Here is a 21,915-nt window from a genome sequence, read left to right as displayed (position 1 = left end):
CATTGTCATAGACTACACACACCTTGATTTTATACAAGCATTCTTCAGAGGATGCGTTTTCACTTTCCTAATCTCATTCAAAAACTCTCAAGTTTGAGTTATTTCTTTTAAAAAAAGAAAACTTTCAGGCTGAAAAAGAAATTCCTATGGAAATTTAAACATTTCACAAATAAGATTGCATTCTTAAATGCCTGTTGTTTTATTCCCTGCAAGTTATATTATCTTTCTAAAAAGTTTCAAATAGGATATAGAAAAGATGAATACAATTCATGTAACATGCTCATTAAGTACAAATGTTTGATGTCCTTTCAAGTGCTGTTACTCTAACAGTCATTTTGTCTTTTTAACTAAAGCTCACCGCTTCTTCCAGTGTCCTTTATATTGCCACAATATCACAAAAAATGTGGGGGAGACTATGGTAGGAAGTTTTTAGTGGGACCAGTAAATTTGTTCATCCAGGCACTATAAGGTAAACTCTTTGGAAAAGGATGATTGGAAATGTGGTCAGATTCTTAACAGGGTTCCAGAAAAGAGCACATTTTCATTGTAACATCAGTCCTATATAGTAGAAAACTTTGCTAAAAAATCCAAAGGGAGATTTACGTAGACCCTGACTTGAGTTTCAGTCTCTATTATGAATTGTTATTAGACTTCCCCATATCCTTCTTTGCTTTTACTTAATCAGAGAAACATAGGTGCATGTCTAGTTTTGGGAACACAGTTGTTTTCCACAGAAAAATGTGAGGGAAAGAAACTTTTCCCCCATACGTCCTTAAAATCATGGATGACTTTGGTAAAGTAATACAGAGATGGATACTATTAGCAAATGCTAATAGGTTTCTTCTGTGTGTGGTTTTGTTTGCTTTCACGGGGTGTTTTGCCCATCCACAGCAACTATAATCTGGCTTACCATTCCCAAGTCAGCTCACTCCTTAGTTACCAGGAGAAAACTCAAACCAGTTGTTCTTTTATGTGTACAAAACCCCAGTCTTCTCACATTGCAGTGACCCCGACAACATTTTTAGACTTTCACAGACAGAAGAGATAATAGAGCTAATGTCTGCATTCTGATGCAGTTTAAAAAATTGCTTTTCCTCCGTTGTGATTGAAAGATTAACTGTGTAAATGAGTGATTACCAGGTATGCGTGTATGTTGTAATAGCAATTCCTAAATATTTCTCATTTCTTCTTCAGCTCCTCTTAAGATGTCTTTCTTGTCTGGAGAGTTTGGGGTGGGAGGCTGAAGGGGAGGGAAGATAAGTTCTCTCACCCATCATTTGGCAATAAAAGTTTACTGAGGTCTCAGGTAACTTACCAGTAACCATTGTAGCCAGACATAGAATTGACACTAGAAACCATTTACCTGCTTCATAACTAGGGGAGGAACATAGGGAAGGATTCTTAAAACAGTCTTTTCAACTCATTTACAAAAATAGGAAAAATGGTTAGGAAATCACATAGATTGAAAGGACATGGGTGAAACAGATTTTAAAAAATCACAGTTATAGGACTTTTAAAAATAAATAGTTTTATTATGATGTGGCTATGTGCATAGACTTAACCTGAGTTAAAATCCAAGCTTTGCCACCTATTAACAACGTGGCTTTAGGCTGCTTATCTCCTCTATTTTTCCTCATAATTAGATACAAAATAAGGATAATTATAATGCCTAACCCATAAACCAAGCAACCTATGAGCTAAATTTTAAAACTCAACTCAATGCAATTACATTTAAAGCACAGGACCTAGAATGTGGAATACCAGGGACATTCTTAACTGGAGGTCTTTGTACTTGGGTTCTCTGCCTGCAAGCTGTCTTTCCAGACATCCGCATGACTAATTCTGACCTTTAAATCTTCCTTCAAATGTGATCTTCTCAGATGCAAGGTGCCCTGTCTGCCCTCTCTTAAACTGTTTTCTCTTAAGTACTCGTGTGTGTGTCTGTCTGTGTGTGTGTTTAATTGGATGTTTTACTATGTGTACGGGTGCCAGGTCGTGTCTGACTCTGCGACCCTATGGACTGTAGGTTGCTAGGCTCCTGTGTCCATGGGGTTTTCCAGGCAAGAACACTAGAGTGGATCTAGAATACTAGATCGCCCTGACCTCCTCCACGTGATCTTCCCAAGCCAGGGATGGAACTCAGATCTCTTATGTCTCCTGCATTGGAAGGCAGGTTCTTTACCACTAGCACCACCTGGGTAGCCCTGTTTTACTATAATAACACCTAATATACTATTCATTTACTAGTTAACTTCTTCTCATAAATACTTGAAGCGGCTTGGGGATTTTTTGTTTACCGTTTCACCTCTGGTTTCCATAGAGTTCCCGACACAGAGAAAGTAATTGATAATACTTATTAAATGTATAATAAATGTACAGTAAATAGGTATATCTGCTTTATTGAACTGATTATTTTTATAATTATCAGCACCATTTGCTGATTAATGTAGAAAATGCTTGAGAAGTTTATAGTGTTAAAATTATGCTCAGTTCATAGTATCAGTTTGCTTACCAAAACCTCTTTCTGTAGTAAATAACTAGGCCAACTTATGCCTAACTATATTCAAAGCATCATAAATTCAAAACTAATGGGTTACAATGTGACAGAAAGTTTATTTACATTAATACTTTACTTCAATATAAAGTAAGCTGCTAGTAAGTTGAAAATCAAACTTGAGGGAGAAATAATAGCTTTAACATTTATCAACTGCTTACTATTAAACCACAAGAAACAATATAATGTATTTAAGGCACAGGCTCCAGAATTAGGCTGTGTGTATTCAGATTCTGCTTGTGCCCTTTCCTAGCTGAGAAAGGAAAGGGACCTTGTGCTAGGTAGTTTCCTAATCATTCTGGGCCTCAGTTTCCTCAGTTATATAAAGGAACTAATATGAATTCATATAAAGGTTTTAGAAAAATACCTGTCTCACAGAACTGAAATACCAGGCACTTTAATGAATTCGTTTGTTTAATCTTCATGACAACCTATAAAGTAGGTACTATTCTTATGCTCTTTAGTAAATTTTTTGAAATTCAAATAACTACTTGTTAATATCTTATGATAAGTTCAGGGTCTGTGGAAGATATTTTAAGACATTTGTTTCATTTTCTTCCCTCCTCCATTTCCTTATAGCAAATGGGCTTTCTTCAAAGAGTTATAGCAGTGGAGTTATTAAATTGCTTTCCCTTTTAGAACACTGAAATAGGCACACTAACAGTATACTTTGAGTTTCTTAAGTTTTACTTTTATGGCAAAATGAATTCTAACTAAGAGGCTTGTGGAAACATAAGCTTTGTGGTAGCAAATTATACTCACCTAGAGGTACTAGAATTCATGATAACTCCTAAGATCAAGAAAGTTACTTAATTAGACTATGATATTCAGTTTGGACATTTTATATATGACTACATGATTCAGCCATGAATCAAATGTTTCAAGATGAGTTATTTGAAGAAAGTTCTGGGAGAGAAGAATGATAAATTACAGGGATGGAAAATGGATCTAATGAAGAAAAGTGAATTGTATAGATAGGTTGCTTAGACTGGGGAATAGAAGGAGAACGTAATTATATTTTCAAGGAGGAGTGTTTGTTTGGTTTAATAGAATAAGATATACTTCTCCTTTAAGTATAGTTCTTCAAAGATATGGAGAAAAACCCAAGGCGGAGGTATAGGCATATATGGGGCTTTCCACATGGCACTAGCAGTAAAGAACCCACCTGCCAATACAGGAGGTGTAAGAGATGTTTGACCCCTGGGTCAAGAAGATTCTCTGGAGGAGGGCACAGCAACCCACTGCAGTATTCTTGCCTGGAGAATCCCATGGACAGAGGAGCCTGGCGGGCTACAGTCCATAGGGTCACAGAGTTGTACATGACTGAAGCCATTTAGCATAGCATAGACATATATAAACCCAGTTTTCAAAATTGTGAAACACTCTCTCAGAAGAGAATGAACAGATTAGACGAGCGGTAGGGCTTCCCAGGTGGCTCAGTGGTAGAGAATCCACCTGCCAGTGCAGGAGATGCATGTTTGATCCCTGGGTCAGGTAGATCCCCTCGTGAAGGAAATGGCAACCCACTCCAGTATTCTTACCTGGGAAATCCCAGGGCAAAGGAGCCTGGCAGACTGCGGTGCACGAGGGTCGCTGAAGAGTTGGACACAAGTTAGGGACTAAGCAGAAACAACTCAAATTTCTATGCATAAAAATTTCCTGGAATCAATTAACTGCAGATTCCCAGGTCCCCTCAAGAGCTGATCCAGTGGACCTCTGGTCAGGCCTAAGAATTTGCACTGTTACCAGATACTTGAATGGGATTCTAATGTTGACAGCCCTTGAAACAAATGTTGAAAAACTTGAGTTTAATCAGTAGCCTGTCATAGTCAAGGGAGCTGAACCAAGTAATCTCTTATGGTCTCTTCCAACTCTGATTTATATAGTTGTGTACATGTTTTTCTATAATCACTTCAAGTGAGCTCCAAACTGTTGTAAAGGCACCAGCTCTTAGAAAGCAGTGAGATGGGTTGTGGTGTTCAGTGCTCCTTATTTCAGATACTGAAGTCACATATTAAACCACAAGGAGGAATGTAAATTTTTACTTAATACATAACCATCAATATTGAACAGTATTCAGCAGAGAGAAATTAAATCATGGCTTGAACCTTTAAGATATGATAAATCATCTTCCGGCAATAGTTAAGACCCTCTTGTCACATAGGATTAGAAAGGAACACATTACTAAGTATTTATACTTAAGATGTGTTGACACATACTCCTGATAAATGAACATTAAATTTATGAAAGTTAGCCTCTGCTTGCTGTGTTCTTCAGGGATCCTCTTTAATTGTGTTTTTGTGGGTTTATTATTGTCTTTGTTTTCTAGGATGGAGCTATGATGTTGAGGAGAGAAAGGTTCCAAAACCTAAGTCCAAGTCTTATGGCGCAAACTTTTCTTGGAATAAAAGAACAAGAGTATCCACAAAATAGGTTGGCATGGACTGTATCTCTGTGCTTGACTGTGAATAAAGTCAGCTGTGCAGTATTTATAGTCTGTGTATAATACACCTCTTAATCTCCTAATAAATTTGACCTTTAAACTACAGAAACATTTTTGTGGTGTCTATTTTAAATGTTTTTTGATGTCCCAAATTAAACATGTTATAATTTCCTTTACAGGTGATCATACCTCTAGGAAATTTCAGCACTTAAAAAATCTATTTAAAAAAATGTTTGAAATCAGCTGCAACATTGAAGTTTTACACTTGTTTTTTATGGCCATTCTCAAGTTAATAGTGTTTATAAACTACCAACCATCATTATCAAAATACTGTCTTACAAATTTTCCTGTTATCATAGGTAAAGAAATTCATGATTACTTTGCAGTCTGATAAACCTAAGTCCAAATCTCCTTATTATTGAAATTTGCTTCTTTATTTAGAACTGTTTCTCTAAGCTTCTTTGAACCTGAGTGAATTGTCTTCCATACTAAACTTTGCCCACTAATCAGTACTTCATGATTGTGATGGTTCAGGTAAAGATTTTATACTCTTGTGAACTAAAAGACTTAGAAAATAAAAACCAATTCTTTGTTAGATATGTCTAGTGTTCACTGTTTTTAGAAAATGTAAGTAAACACATGTCTGTTATGTGCTGATCATTTAGATCATACAGTATGGGTTACCAAGCACATACTTTTGTCAGTTATCTCAATAAACACTATATACTAATCTTCATAATAATTCACTGTGTGGATCACAATAAACTGTGGAAAATTCTGAAAGAGATGGAAATACTAGACCACCTGACCTGCTTCTTGAGACACCTGTATACAGGTCAGGAAGCAACAGTTAGAACTGGACATGGAACAACAGACTGGTTCCAAATAGGAAAAGGAGTACATCAAGGCTGTATATTGTCACCCTGCTTATTTAACTTCTATGCAGAGTACATCATGAGAAACGCTGGGCTGGAAGAAGCACAAGCTGGTATCAAGATTGCCAGGAGAAATATCAATAACCTCAGGTACGCAGATGACACCACCCTTATGGCAGAAAGTGAAGCAGAACTAAAGAGCCTCTTGGCGAAAGTGAAAGAAGAGAGTAAAAAAGTTGGCTTAAAGCTCAACATTCAGAAAACTAAGATCATGGCATCTGGTCCCATCACTTCATGGCAAATAGATGGGGAAACAGTGGCTGACTTTATTTTTCTGGGCTCCAAAATCACTGCAGATGGTGATTGCAGCCATGAAATTAAAAGACACTTACTCCTTGGAAGGAAAGTTATGACCAACCTAGACAGCATATTAAAAAACAGAGACATCACTTTGTCAACAAAGGTCCGTTTAGTCAAGGCCATGGTTTTCCCAGTAGTCATGTATGGATTTGAGAGTTGGACTATATATAAAGAAAGCTGAGTGCCGAAGAATTGATGCTTTTGAACTGTGGTGTTAGAGAAGACTCTTGAGAGTCACTTGGACTGCAAGGAGATCCAACCAGTCCATCCTAAAGGAGATCAGTCCAGGGTGTTCACTGGAGGGCCTGATGTTGAAGCTGAAACTCCAAAACGGTGTCATTTGATGCAAAGAGCTGACTCATTTGAAAAGACCCTGATGCTGGGCAAGATTGAGGGCAGGAGGAGAAGGGGACGACAGAGAATGAGATGCTTGGATGGCATCACTGACACAGTGGACATGGGTCTGGGTGGACTCCGGGGGTTGGTGATGGACAGAGAAGCTTGGCGTGCTGCAGTTCATGGGGTCGCAAAGAGTCAGACACAACTGAACGACTGAACTGAATAATTCACTGTTTTCCCCATTTTGCAAACACTTAAGTGTTAAAATGACTAGATAACATGCTCAAAATCACACAATAGCATTTGAACCCATTTCTGTCTGTCTTCAAAGCACATACTGTTAATTACTTTAGTTACAGAGAAATAGGTTTTATTAATGGCAAATAATTTCTTTGGATTGTTAATACATTCTTTGATGTTTCAAAAATTATATACTAAATATACAGTCTCTCACAATCGCATTTCATAAAAACACTAATAGCACATTGACCTAGCCCAACAAAGAAAACATGTCAGAGTATAAATTTTTATGATATTGTTTTGGAGAGCATATTGGAAGTCTCTCTTCAAAATGTTAACTGCGTATTCCATTTAATTCTAAAAATTATCTTCCAGACAAATAGCCTGTGGATGTACACAGAAGTGAATGTACCAAGGATATTACAGAATTGTTTCTAATAGCTAGTAAGTGGAAATAATCTGTCTATTAAAATGGAATAAAGTTAAATGGAGTGTTAATACAGCTATTGTAAAGAACAAGAAATAATCTGTATGAGCTGTTTGGAATGATATTCAAGATACAGTGCTAAGTGAAAGAAAAGAGTAGTAAATAATATCTGGGGTTTGGTGGGCAGCACGTGCTATTATATATGCACCTAGAATATTTGGGGAAAAATATACAGGAAACTAGTAACTTGAGTTTACTGCTTACCACTGGTTGTGGGAGAAGAGAGTCGTGGGTCTTTCACATTTAACTTTCAATATGCTTTTTAAATATACTACTGTAAGGATGTATTATTTGTATAAGTCTACATAATTATAAATGCATCTTTTATACTACAGTTCACATCATGCCATCTTACCTTTGCTTGAAAAATTATACATTTTAATTACTACCAATTTAAGATTTTAAGTAAGTGGTAAACTCTACAAAATGATAAAATTTAGCTGTTAAGTTCCACAGATATTTCAGTGAGTATAAGGTTAAATTTCAGTTTTTTAAAAAAGTTACTTATACCCCTTACAATAAGGCAATATAAGATAGCATAAAGGAGTCCCCTTTTGTTTTTTGGGGGGGGGGGGTGTTAAGTATGACAGGTCCTAAAAGAAAGAAAATAAACCAGACAGCTATCATTTTTATAGAATCTGTCTTATGCAACACTAAGGGATCCTGTGATGTAAATTTTCTAAGTCAAAAAGCAGGTACTTTGCCAATAATCCTGAAATAGATGTTTTAGTGACTTTTAACATCAGTTATTAATATCTTATTCTTTTACACTATTTTAATTTAAAAATTTTAGTATTATCATTTTGATCACAGATACAAAGTTATTATCTTTATTGACTGATTCTGAACGCCAGTTTTAAGTTTCCCATTACCTATAAACCATAATGACGAGACTGACAAGGTCCCCCTGCCCGTGTGTTACAGACCTACAGAGGGAGCTTATATTCCGCTAGTAATTGCCAATTTAGTATGAGTAAAGACTGAGTTAGACAACTTGGACTTGAATTCTGGTTCAGCCATTTACTAGCTCGGTGATCTTTACAAAGTCAAGTAAATTTCTCTGTTTCCTCATCTCCAGAATGGGGGGTTATTGACCTAATGGGGTAGGTGAAAATTAATATAATCTGAGTGACTTTATTAAGCACTCACTCTGTCATGCACAGGGCACTGTTACAGCTGTGTGGGCATTCTGTCTCTTCTAGGAAGATATCCTGGGGCAGCCCAGCCCTATGAAGTTGATGTTGCAGAACTAACTTCTCAGGACAATTAGGTGCTTATAGTGTATATTACTTTGTATTTTTAATGATATCTTTAAATTATTTCTTTAAAATATTTGTGCTTTGGTTATAAAAGTGTTGCAAAAATATTTGATATAGAAATCAAAGAATCATAAATTCCACCACTCTTAAGATAACCATAGTTGTATACCTGGTGTGTGTGTTTCTGGTATTATTTTTCTTCATAATACATGTTGCTTTTATAAAACAAAAGTACATTTAAAAAAAAACAAAACTGCACTGTTATCATACTTTCCACTGACTATAGTGTTTTCCCATGACATTTTTTATCATATGGTATGTAATACACAATTTAAACATCTGAAAAACAGAAGTTTAAATTGTGTATTGATTTTATTTTCTGGGTTTTTGTTTTTATATTTAAAAACATAACTCCTATCTCCCCAGCCAGACTGCAAATGACTAGAAGCATAAGCTCTGAGATTTCTTTCTCAATGTCTTCTTCAAAGCCTCACTCATGGGAAAACTGGATAAAAAATGGTTACTTTGATTGTTTACATGATTCTGAATACAAACCAAACCTAATCTGTCCCAATCTCTTCTGGCTTTCAGTTGATATCTCTTTGAAACTGTTAGTGGATATTTACTGGAACTCTATTCAATAGCTGCTCAAGTGTTGACTTTATTTATACTCATCTAAGGATTATAGTGACCACTCAAGAGTTAATTTTATTTTAAATGGATTTTTAAAATTTAAGGTCTCAATAAATTTTTTTTTAATTTTATAAATCTTGTTTTATCTTAACGTTAAAACGATAGAAAAGTTAACATACAGTTATTACATTGAGTTTCATTGCAGTGGGTTTCTTTGGAAAATAAATATTAATCCTACATGGGTAATGAAAATTAAGTCACAAAATTGGGAAAAAATAGATTTTAGATTGTGATTTAATTGATTACCTATAGATATAGACATGATTACACCTGTAGTTTGGACTCTGGGAACTTCATGAGGAGCTTCAGTGTCTCTCCGGTTTAACAAGAATAAGTCCAGGAGATTTCATTACTTACTGCAGGAAACTCATGATGTTGCTTTTTGCAACATAATTATCATAATGTAATAGATTTTCTCCTAAAGATCAGTGATTATATTTCTAAGCTTTTTTTTTCTTTTCGCTGGGGTTTTCTGTAAATTTTTATTATAAGAAAAAAAAATACTCATATACCCTTCACTTAAGTTTACTGGTTAATATTTTGTCACATGCATTTTCCTTTCTCCCTGCAGCCTTCATTTAAAAGGTTCAGGCACCATATCTCTACATAATTTAGAAAAAGACATTCTGATCGAATCGCCAGTCTATGTCCGATGCAGGATACACCATGCTTGGGGCTGGTGCACGGGGATGACCCAGAGAGATGTTATGGGGAGGGAGGTGGGAGGGGGGTTCATGTTTGAGAACGCATGCACACCCGTGGTGGGTTCATGTCAATGTATGGCAAAACCAATACAGTATTGTAAAGAAAAATAAAGTAAAAATAAAAATTAAAAAAACAAAAAGACATTCTATATTCTATAACAGCATTGTCACAATTTTTAAAAATTCAGCTCAATTGTCCATATTCAGACTTCACCAGATTGCCCCAGTATTGTTCTTTATACTGATTTATTTCAATCCCATATCCAGTCAGTAATTGTATATTAAATTTAGTCTCCTTTTATTTTGCACAGTTTACCTGCTTTTTTGTTTCTTCCGTAGCATTTGTTTTTGAAGAATCCGGGCTGTCCTCAAAAAACTGTTCCACAATTTGGGTTTCTCCCAGTGTTTTCTCATGTTGAGATTTGAGTTAAATATTTACTGTAATAATCCAAAGAATGCTAACACAATGGTGAAATTTTGTTGGGAAACAGATTTATGCAATCTCAGAAGTGCCAACCCATACATTATGTACTAACAGAGATAAAAGTACTTATGATGAAGAAATTGGGCATGTACCACATCAACCAAGTGTTCAAACTTAAAATCACCAATTAATAGTAATGTTATGTTTTGCTCAAAGAATCAATTCTGGCAGCACGTAAAGTCACTATCCAGTTACTGGTGATGTCAGTGTGATCAGTTGGTTAAGGTGGTACATGCCAGGGTTTCCATCATAAAGTACATTTTTTTATCTCTTATTTAGTAATCTATGGGTTGATACTTCAAGATTGCATAAATCCTGTTTCCTAAGAAAATTTTACCAAATTGTGTAGGGATTTTTGGACCATCCTTATCCAAATCAGGTACTATACCAGATATTGCAAATGATAATTTTTTAGTTCTTTCAGTTCCTCCATTTACTAAATTACCCCCACCAACTTACTGACTTTTGGATTCTTTTTTATTCAGTATTCATTACTGTCCTATGGGACTTCCCTGTAGCTCAGATGGTAAAGAATAAAGAATCTGCAATAACAAATAAAGAATCTGGAACAATATACATGTTAGGTTTACCTTGTACATTCCCCCCTTAGACCTGGAATCAGTCATTTCTTTAAGAAGTTCTGTTTCCTTTTAGTAGAAAGTAATATTTTGAAATCAGTGTTAGGGTGTTATTCCTGTGTCCATAGCACTATTTATGATAGACAAGACATGGAAACAACCTAAATGTCCATCAATGGATGAATGGATAAAGAAGATGTGGGTATACAATGGAATATTCAGTTCAGTTCAGTCGCTCAGTCGTGTCCGACTCTTTGCGACCCCATGAATCGCAGCACTCCAGGTGTCCCTGTCCATCACCAACTCCCAGAGTTCACTCAGACTCATGTCCATCGAGTCCGTGATGCCATCCAGCCTCTCATCCTCTGTTGTCCCCTTCTCCTCCTGCCCCCAACCCCTCCCAGCATCAAAGTCTTTTCCAATGAGTCAGCTCTTCGCATGAGGTGGCCAGAGTACTGGAGTTTCAGCTTTAGCATCATTCCTTCCAAAGAAATCCCAGGGCTGATCTCCTTCAGAATGGACTGGTTGGATCTCCTTGCAGTCCAAGGGACTCTCAAGAGTCTTCTCCAACACGACAGTTCAAAAGCATCCATTCTTCGGTGCTCAGCCTTCTTCACAGTCCAACTCTCACATCCATACATGACTACTGGAAAACCATAGCCTTGACTAGATGGACTTTAGTCGGCAAAGTAATGTCTCTGCTTTTGAATATGCTATCTAGGTTGGTCATAACTTTTCTTCCAAGGAGTAAGCGTCTTTTAATTTCATGGCTGCAGTCACCATCTGCAGTGATTTTGGAGCCCCTCAAAATAAAGTCTTACACTGTTTCCACTGTTTCCCCATCTATTTCCCATGAAGTGATGGGACCAGATGCCATGATGGAATATTACAATGGAATATTACTCAGCCATAAAAAGAATGAGATAATGCCATTTGCAGCAATATGGATGAAACTTAGAGATTATACTAAGCAAAGTAAGTCAGAAGGAGACAAATACTGTATGATATCACTCACAAGTGGAAGCTAAAATGTGACACAAATGAACATATTTATGAAACAGAAACCGACTCACAGAGAACAAACTTCTAGTTGCCAAAGGGGAGGGAAGGACTGAGAGTTTAGGATTAACAGATACAAACTAGTATATATAGGGTAGAATAGATAAACAAGGTCCTACTGAATACCACAGGGATCTATGTTCAATATCCTGTGATAAATCATAATGGGAAAGAATTTGAAGTATATATATATGTATAGCTGGATCATTTTGTTATATAGTAAAATCACAAGATTATAAATCAACTATACTTAAAAAAAATTTTTTTAATTGGGGTGCTATATAGGCCCATGTAAGTGGGCAAAGTTTACACGTATACACACATTTTATATTATTTTAATAACCCAATTCCAGTCCAGTGGGTCAGAGTTCTTTCTCTGCACCTTCCCCTTCCACTTCTCCCACCCCCATTTAATATTTTAACACCCTTCTCTCAGTGAGAATCCTGGTTCCTAACATCAGTGTATTACTCTTTTACTCTCTTAAAATACACACAAAATGGTTTTAAAATCTCTAAACGAGGTTAACAAGGTAAAGTACAAGAGTTTTTCAACAGTTTCTTCAGAAAAACTGTTTCCTGGGTTATTGAGTTAACTCTGTTATCTATTTTCACGTACAACTAGGTTCATTTGTTCTTTGTATTCATCTATAGGATTTTTTCTTTCTTGTTGATTTATTGTTTAAACATTTAAAATGTTAACATGGTCAGAAGTCAAAATTGTACTAAAAAGTTGAAAGAGCCCCATTCTTACCCACCCTCTATGGTGGAACCAATTTTATTGCTGATTAATATTTCATTTTGCAAATTAAGGAAATTACATATTCATATCCTTTTGTATGCAAAGCAGACTGTGTACTCTTGTACTTTGCTGTGTTTTTTTCTTAGTGTATATCATATCAGCTCTATACTTAAATTTTGTACATCCTAATGAATGGTGTCGCAAAGAGTCAGACACGACTGAACGACTGAACTAAATGAATGTAAAACCCCAATAAATTTGACAAACATAAAAACAAACCTCAGTGTGGATATCAGAGCAACACGTAAAATGTTCATGATCTATGAGCACTTGTCATGGCTTATAATGGTTAAACGAAAACAACTATATGTAATGTTTTTGATACTTGATTGACAAGATCAGGGTTAAAATCCACATACAGAATAATCTAAAAGTCAGATTTTCCATTCCGGCAGCATTTGCACCATGACTAGGATGGTCCATGTGGAACAAAGCAACATGAAGAAATATTGGAAGAAATATTACTCAAAACTGACATCTGCGAAAACCAAAAAATTAGATACTTCTCTAGTTTTCCATCATTGTGTAAAACAAAACAAAATTCTTCACATTCCTTATTTGGTGAAACATTCATTTTTGGTGTGATTTGGTTTTCTGTTTATAAATCTACATGTGGGAAGATGAATTCAATTTTAGTTATAGTAACTACAGGATGCCTATGAGCTATCAGTTAAAGATTCATAGCCCTCCATTGGAAATGTGAGTCTGGAGCTTAGCATATAGACCAAGAGCATTGGCTATACTGTAATAATGAAAGCTCTGGCGATGAATAGAGTAGTGGCTAGAAGATTATAAAAACAGGAGGGTCCATGACAATTCCTTAGGGAAATTACTTTCAGTAAACAAAGAGGAAGAGGTGGTAAGTAAGGAATGCATGCATGCACGCTAAGTCATTTTAGTCATGTCAGGCTCTGTGCGACCCTATGGAATATAGCACACCAGGCTCCTCTGCCCAGGATTTCCCAGGCAAGAATACTGGAGTGGATTGCCACGTCATCCTCCAGGGAATCTTCTTAGCCCAGAAACACTGCATTCTTTAAACTTGTTTGTTTGGCAGTACATAGTTATGGGTTTTTACAAGAAAGATTAGTTTAGAAGAGCCTTCAAAGATAATAGAAGATATAATTGAAGTTGTGGAACAAGGACTAACTTACACAAGTTGTCAAAACCAGTCTTAATCATAAATGAGGCTTCATAACTGTCTCTCATTTTGAATAGTTCCTTAGAACAGTCACGTGCCGACTATGACCTATGAATACAATCAGGCCTGCCTAAGCCAAGAAGAGTTTAAGTAAATAAAACTTGTAGTAAGTAAATAAATAAACTTATTGGATTCAATACCTCCTTAAAAGAGAAACTAAAGCACAGTATTCCTTAGCAAGACAGCTATTAGGTCAAATGTCAGATATGCCGCTTGCACTTTACCTCTCTAATGCCTTAGTGCCCTTATCAAGTGTCACTGAATCAATCAGCACTTAGTAGATACTTGATAAATATTAAAATACTTTTCCTTCATGAAAATTCACATCATTTATTAAATATTATTTATGGCTAGGCATTTGGCTAAATTGATGTGTATTTGCTAGGATCTCTACTTAAGTAACTTTTTAAAACCTTAATCATAATGTAAGATAGATAAAGCAGGATGCCTACAGATAAAAGTAGAACTTATAAAATAATGTAGTTTCATTTTTAAATTTGTATTTATAATCGAGAATAAACAGGACCTAGCAGTCTGTTGTGAATACTTGAACTAATTAATGGTTTTATGAGTAAGCAATGGAAATAATGTATTTGAATACAGAGTGATTAAGCATATGTTACTATCTAACTTGAATATACTCTTTAATGAGTATTTCAAGAGAAAATCAATAATAGTAGGTTATACTGTAATATCTGCTGATATTTTTCTTTATGAATACACACACCATGATCATTATCAGTAACCCTGCCCTTGAACCACTGCTGTAAAACTCCTCACCAAACCCTCTTAGGTTGTGATATACAGTTTTTGAGATATGAGCCTGCTGTGTCCTGCTTTGTCTGGTAAAGCAACAAAACTATTCTTTTCTATTTCACCCAAAACTCTTTCTCTAAGATTCAATTCAGCATCGGTGCACAGAGGCTGGGTTTTCAGCATTAATACAAATTTACAATTCTTAAAATGAAGAAAATATTTTGGACATCGTATGATTTTTATAAAGGGATTTCCATGTGAGTCTAAAGTAATATACACCACAATTAAAGCATGCTTTACTCTTTTAAAAATGGCAGTTCACCTAAGGGGACACAGTAGTACACTTGAAATATAGATTATACATTTGCAAGACATAATAATTGATCTTTAAATTAAAAAATTACTAACAATGAGAAGGAGATGAACGATTATAGAGAACCATAAGATGAAGAGGAATCAAGTAAGTATGGCAGTGAAAGACAAGGAAGCCTGGCATGCTGCAGTCCATGGGGTCACTAAGAATTGGACACAACTGAGTGACTAAACAACAAAGTATGTAAAACTGTGGAAGGACCCGGGGTGGACAGACTGCAATTTTGCTGTGTATTAAAGGATCACTCACCTAGAGCCAGACATCCTGGAATGTGAAGTCAAGTGGGCCTTAGGAAGCATCACTATGAACAAAGCTAGTGGAGGTAATGGAATTCCAGTTGAGCTATTTCAAATCCTAAAAGATGATGCTGTGAAAGGGCTGCACTTATGCCAAGCAAATTTGGAAAACTCAGCAGTGGCCATAGGACAGGAGAAGATCAGTTTTCATTCCAATCTCAAAGAAAGGCCATGCCAAAGAATATTCAAACTACCACACAATTGCACTCATCTCACATGCTAGCAAAGGAATGCTCAAACTTCTACAAGCCAGGCTTCAACAGTACATGAACCATGAACTTCTAGATGTTCAAGCTGGATTTGGAAGAGGCAGAGGAACCAGAGATCAAATTGCCAACCTCCATCAGAACATCAGTAAAGCAAGAGAGTTCCAGAAAAACATCTACTTATGCTTTATTGACTATGCCAAAGACTTTGTGTGGATCACACAAACTGTGGAAAATTCCTAAAGAGATGGGAATAACAGACCACCTTACCTACCTCATGAGAAATCTATGTGCATGTCAAGAAGCAACAGTTAGAAATGAATGTTCAACAACACACTGATTCCAAATCTGGAAAGGAGTATGTCAAGGCTGTATATCGTCACCCTGCTTGTTTAACTTAAATGCACAGTACATCATGTGAAATGCCAGGCTGGATGAAGCACAAGCTGGAATCAAGATTGCAGGGAGAAATATCAGTAACCGCAGATATGTAGATGACACCAACCATATGGCAGAAAGTGAAAAGGAACTGAAGAGCCTCTTGATGAAAGTGAAAGAGGAGAGTGAAAAACCTGGCATAAAACTCAACATTCAGAAAACTAAGATTTTTCAGAAAACTAACGTCATCTAGTCCCATCACTTCATGGCAAATAGATGGGGAAACTATGGAAACAGTGACAGACTTTATTTTCTTGGGCTCCAAAATCACTGCAGATGGTGACTGTAGCCATGAAATTAAAAGATGCTTGCTCCTTGAAAGAAAAGCTATGAAAAACCTAGACAGCATATTAAAAAGCAGAGACATTACTTTGTCAGTAAAGGTCTGTCTAGTCAAAGCTATGATTTTTCCAGTAGTCATGTATGGATGTGAGAGTTGAACTACAGAGAAGCTGAGCACCAAAGAATTGATGTTTTTGAACTGTGGTGTTGGAAAAGACTCTTGAGGTCCCTTGGACAGCAAGGAGATACAACCAGTCCATCCTAAAGGAAATCAGTCCTGAATATTCATTGGAAGGACTGATACTGAAGCTAAAACTCCAATACTTTGGCCACCTGATGCGAAGAACTGACTCATTTGAAAAGACCTAGATGCTGGGAAAGATTGAAGGCAGGAGGAGAAAGAGATGACAGAGGGTGAGATGGTTGGAGGGCATCACCGACTCAATGAACGAGAGTTTGAGTAAGCTCCAGGAGTTGGTGATGGACAGGGAAGCCTGGCATGTTGTAGTCCATGGGGCTGCAGACTCCGACAGGACTGAGTGACTGAACTGAACTGAACTGAACTGAAGCAAAGGATAAACTGAGATAAGTGAAGAATTGTTTCAGTTAAATTTCCCAAGGATCAAATACACAATCCATTTTGCTTTAGGTTATACCATTTAAAGAAATATATGGAGAGAATTCCAGAGAAGGAAACAACATCCAAATGTCAAAAGGTGTATCATATTAAAAAACAAAAAGTGGCGTCCTAAGATGGCAGAGGAATAGGACAGGGAGACCAGTTTCTCCCCCACAAATTCCATCAAAAGAACATTTAAATGCTGAGTAAATTCCACAAAACAACTTCTGAATGCCAGCAGAGGACATCAGGCACCCAGAAAAGCAGCCCATTGTCTTTGAAAGGAGATGTTTTATCAACAGTGCTGTATAGAAGGAAAAGTTCTGAGACTACTGTAAAAATAAGACTGAAAACCAGAAGCAGGAGGCTTAAGTCCAAATCCTGAGAACACCAGAGAACTCCTGACTCCAGGGAACATTAATCAACAGGAGCTCATCAAATGCCTCCATCAGTTCAGTTGCTCAGTCGTGTCCGACTCTTTGCGACCCCATGATTCACAGCACGCCAGGCCTCCCTGTCCATCACCAACTCCCGGAGTTCACTCAGACTCACGTCCATCAAGTCAGTGATGCCATCCAGCCATCTCATCCTTGGTCGCCCCCTTCTCCTCCTGCCCCCAATTCCTCCCAGCATCAAAGTCTTTTCCAGTGAGTCAACTCTTCACATGAGGTGGCCAAAGTACTGGAGTTTCAGCTTTAGCATCATTCCTTCCAAAGAAATCCCAGGGCTGATCTCCTTCAGAATGGACTGGTTGGATCTCCTTGAAGTCCGACGGACTCTCAAGAGTCTTCTCCAACACCACAGTTCAAAAGCATCAATTCTTCGGTGCTCAGCCTTCTTCACAGTCCAACTCTCACATCCATACATGACTACTGGAAAAACCATAGCCTTGACTAGATGGGCCTTAGTCAGCAAAGTAATAGCTCTGCTTTTGAATATGCTATCTGGGTTGGTCATAACTTTTCTTCCAAGGAGTAAGCATCTTTTAATTTCATGGCTGCAATCACAGTCTGCAGTGATTTTGGAGCCCAAAAAAATAAAGTCTGACACTTTCCACTGAAACCAAGCACCACCCAAGGGCCAAAAAGTTCCAGATCAAGACATACCACGCAAATTCTCCAGTAACACAGGAACACAGTCCTGAGCTTCAATATACAGGCTGCCCAAAGTTACTCCAAAACCATTGACATCTCATAACTCATTACTGGACACTTCATTGCACTCCAGAGAGAAGAAATCCAGCTCCACCCACCAGAACACCGACACAAGCTTCCCTAACCAAGAAACCTTGACAAACCACCTGTACAACCCCACCCACAGCAAGGAAACTCCACAATAAAGAGAACTTCACAAACTGCCAGAATACAGAAAGACCACCCCAACCTCAGCAATATAAACAAGATGAAGAGACAGAGGAATACCCAGCTGGTACATGAATAGGATCAATGCCCACCAAACCAACCAAAAAAGGGAGAGATAGGGAATCTACCTGATAAAGAATTCTGAATAATGATAGTGAAAATGATCTAAAATCTTGAAATCAAAATGGAATCACGGATAAATAGCCTGAGGACAAGCATTGAGAAGATGTAAGAAAGGTTTAACAAGGATCTAGAAGAATTTTTTTAAAAGTCAATATATAATGAATAATGCAATAAATGAGATCAAAAACACTCTGGAGGCAACAAATAGTAGAATAACAGAGGCAGAAGATAGGATTATGTCTAGGATTAGAAATAAATGAATCAGAGAGGAAAAAAGAAAAATGAATTAAAAGAAATGAGGACAATCTCAGAGACCTCCAGGACAATATTAAATGCCCCAACATTCGAATCATAGGAGTCCCAGAAGAGGAAGACAAAAAGAAAGACCATGAAAAAATACTTGAGGAGATGATAGTTGAAAACTTCCCTAATGGGGAAGGAAATAATCACCCAAATCCAAGAAACCCAGATAGTCCCAAACAGGATAAACCCAAGGTGAAACACCCCAAGACACATATTAATCAAATTAACAAAGATCAAACACAAAGAACAAATATTAAAAGCAGCAAGGGAAAAACAACAAATAACACACAAGGGGATTCCCATAAGGATAACAGCTGATCTTTCAATAGAAACGCTTCAGGCTAGGAGGGAATGGCAAGATATACTTAGAGTGATGAAAGAAAATAACCTATAGCCCAGATTACTGTACCCAGCAAGGATCTCATTCAAATATGAAGGGGAAATCAAAAGCTTTACAGACAAGCAAAAGCTGAGAGAATTCAGCATCACCAAACCAGCTCTCCAACAAATGCTAAAGAATATTCTCTAGACAGAAAACACAAAAAGGGTGTATAAACTCAAGCCCCAAACAATAAAGTAAATGGCAACGGGATCATACTTATCAATAATTACCTTAAACGTAAATGGGTTGAATGCCCCAACCAAAAGACAAAGACTGGCTGAATGGATACAAAACAAGACCCCTATATATGTTGTCTACAAGAGACCCACCTCAAAACAGGGGACACATACAGACTGAAAGTGAAGGGATGGAAAAAGATATTCCATGCAAATAGAGACCAAAAGAAAGCAGGAGTAGCAATACTCATATCAGATAAAATAGACTTTAAAACAAAGGCTGTGAAAAGAGACAAAGAAGGACACTATATAGTGATCAAAGGGTCAATCCAAGAAGATATAACAATTATAAATATATATGCACCCAACATAGCAGCACCACAATATGTAAGACAAATGCTAACAAGTATGAAAGGGGAAATTAACAATAACACGATGATAGTGGGAGACTTTAATACCACACTCACACCTATGGATAGATCAACTAAACAGAAAATTAACAAGGAAACACAAACTCTAAATGATACAATAGACCAGTTAGACATAATTGATATCTATAGGACATTTCACCCCAAACAATGAATTTCACCTTTTTCTCAAGTGCACACGGAACCTTCTCCAGGATAGATCACATCCTGGGCCATAAATCTAGCCTTGGTAAATTCAAAAAAATTGAAATCATTCCAAGCATCTTTTCTGACCACAATGCAGTAAGATTAGATCTCAATTACAGGAGAAAAACTATTAAAAATTCCAATGTATGGAGGCTGAACAACACGCTGCTGAATAACCAACAAATCACAGAAGAAATCAAAATATGCATAGAAATGAATGAAAATGAAAACACAACAACCCAAAACCTGTGGGACACTGTAAAAGCAGTGCTAAGGGGAAAGTTCGTAGCAATACAGGCATACCTCAAGAAACAAGAACAAAGTCAAATAAATAACCTAACTCTACACCTAAAGCAACTAGAAAAGGAAAAAATGAAGAACACCAGGGTTAGTAGAAGGAAAGAAATCTTAAAAATTAGGGCAGAAATAAATGCAAAAGAAACAAAAGAGACCATAGCAAAAATCAACAAAGCCAAAAGTTGGTTCTTTGAAAGGATAAATAAAATTGACAAACCATTAGCCAGACTCATCAAGAAACAAAGGGAGAAAGACCCTGTATGCAAGACAGGGAAAGAGACACAGATGTGTATAACGGACTTTTGGACTCAGAGGGAGAGGGAGAGGGTGGGATGATTTGGGAGAATGACATTCTAACATGTATACTATCATGTGAATTGAATCCCCAGTCTATGTCTGACGCAGGATGCAGCATGCTTGGGGCTGGTGCATGGGGATGACCCAGAAAGATGTTATGGGGAGGGAGGTGGGAGGGGGGTTCATGTTTGGGAATGCATGTAAGAATTAAAGATTTTAAAATTAAAAAACTAAAAAACTAAAAAAAAAAAAAAAAAGAAATGTAAATGGAGAGATCACAACAGACAACACAGAAATACAAGGGATCATAAGAGACTACTATCAGCAATTATATGCCAATAAAATGGACAACGTGGAAGAAATGGACAAATTCTTAGAAAAATACAACTTTCCAAAACTGAACCACTAAGAAATAGAAAATCTTAACAGACCCATCACAAGCACGGAAATTGAAACTGTAATCAGAAATCCTCCAGCAAACAAGAGCCCAGGTCCAGATGGCTTCACAGCTCAATTCTACCAAAAATTTAGAGAAGAGCTGACACCTATCCTACTCAAACTCTTTCAGAAAGTTGCAGAGGAAGGTAAATTTCCAAACTCATTCTATGAGGCCACCATCACCCTAATACCAAAACCTGACAAAGATGCCACAAAAAAAGAAAATTATAGGCCAATATCACTAATGAACATAGATGCAAAAATCCTTAACAAAATTCTAGCAATCAGAATCCAACAACACATTAAAAAGATCATACACCATAACCAAGTGGGCTTTATCCCAGGGATGCAAGGATTCTCCAATATCCACAAATCAATCAATGTAATATACCACATTAACAAATTGAAAAATAAAAGCCATATGATTACCTCAATAAATGCAGAGAAAGCCTTTGACAAAATTCAACACCCATTTATGATAAAAACTCTCCAGAAAGCAGGAATAGAAGGAACATAGCTCAACATAATAAAAGCTATATATGACAAACCCACAGCAAACATCCTCAATGGTGAAAAATTGAAAGCATTTCCCCTGAAATTGGGAACAAGACAAGGGTGCCCACTTTCACCACTACTATTCAACATAGTTTTGGAAGTTTGGGCCACAGCAATCAGAGCAGAAAACGAAATAAAAGGAATCCAAATTGGAAAGGAAGAAGTAAAACTCTCACTGTTTGCAGATGACATGATCCTCTACATAGAAAACCCTAAAGACTCCACCAGAAAATTACTAGAGCTAATCAATGAATATAGTAAAGTTGCAGGATATAAAATCAACACACAGAAATCCCTTGCATTCCTATATACTAATAATGAGAA

General features: G+C 36.8%; 1 protein-coding gene and 1 long non-coding RNA gene across 3 annotated transcripts in view; one reads left to right on the top strand and one right to left on the bottom strand.

Moving 5' to 3' along the window:
- Positions 1-5,106, top strand: part of NDUFS4 (NADH:ubiquinone oxidoreductase subunit S4) — a 113,403-nt gene extending 108,297 nt beyond the window's left edge. The window contains exon 5 of the mRNA XM_004016997.6: positions 4,884-5,106. Coding sequence (XP_004017046.1) covers positions 4,884-4,987 — 104 coding nt within the window. The 3' untranslated portion in view covers positions 4,988-5,106. The remainder of the gene's footprint in view (positions 1-4,883) is intronic.
- Positions 1-21,915, bottom strand: part of LOC121816807 (uncharacterized) — a 163,208-nt gene that overhangs the window by 24,026 nt on the left and 117,267 nt on the right. The window lies entirely within an intron of this gene.

This window comes from Ovis aries, chromosome 16, assembly GCF_016772045.2.
Source record: "Ovis aries strain OAR_USU_Benz2616 breed Rambouillet chromosome 16, ARS-UI_Ramb_v3.0, whole genome shotgun sequence".
In the NCBI taxonomy this organism is placed as follows: Eukaryota; Metazoa; Chordata; class Mammalia; order Artiodactyla; family Bovidae; genus Ovis; species Ovis aries.
The sequence above is the reverse complement of the archived record's forward strand: the minus strand, read 5'-3'. Positions and strand labels throughout refer to the sequence as shown.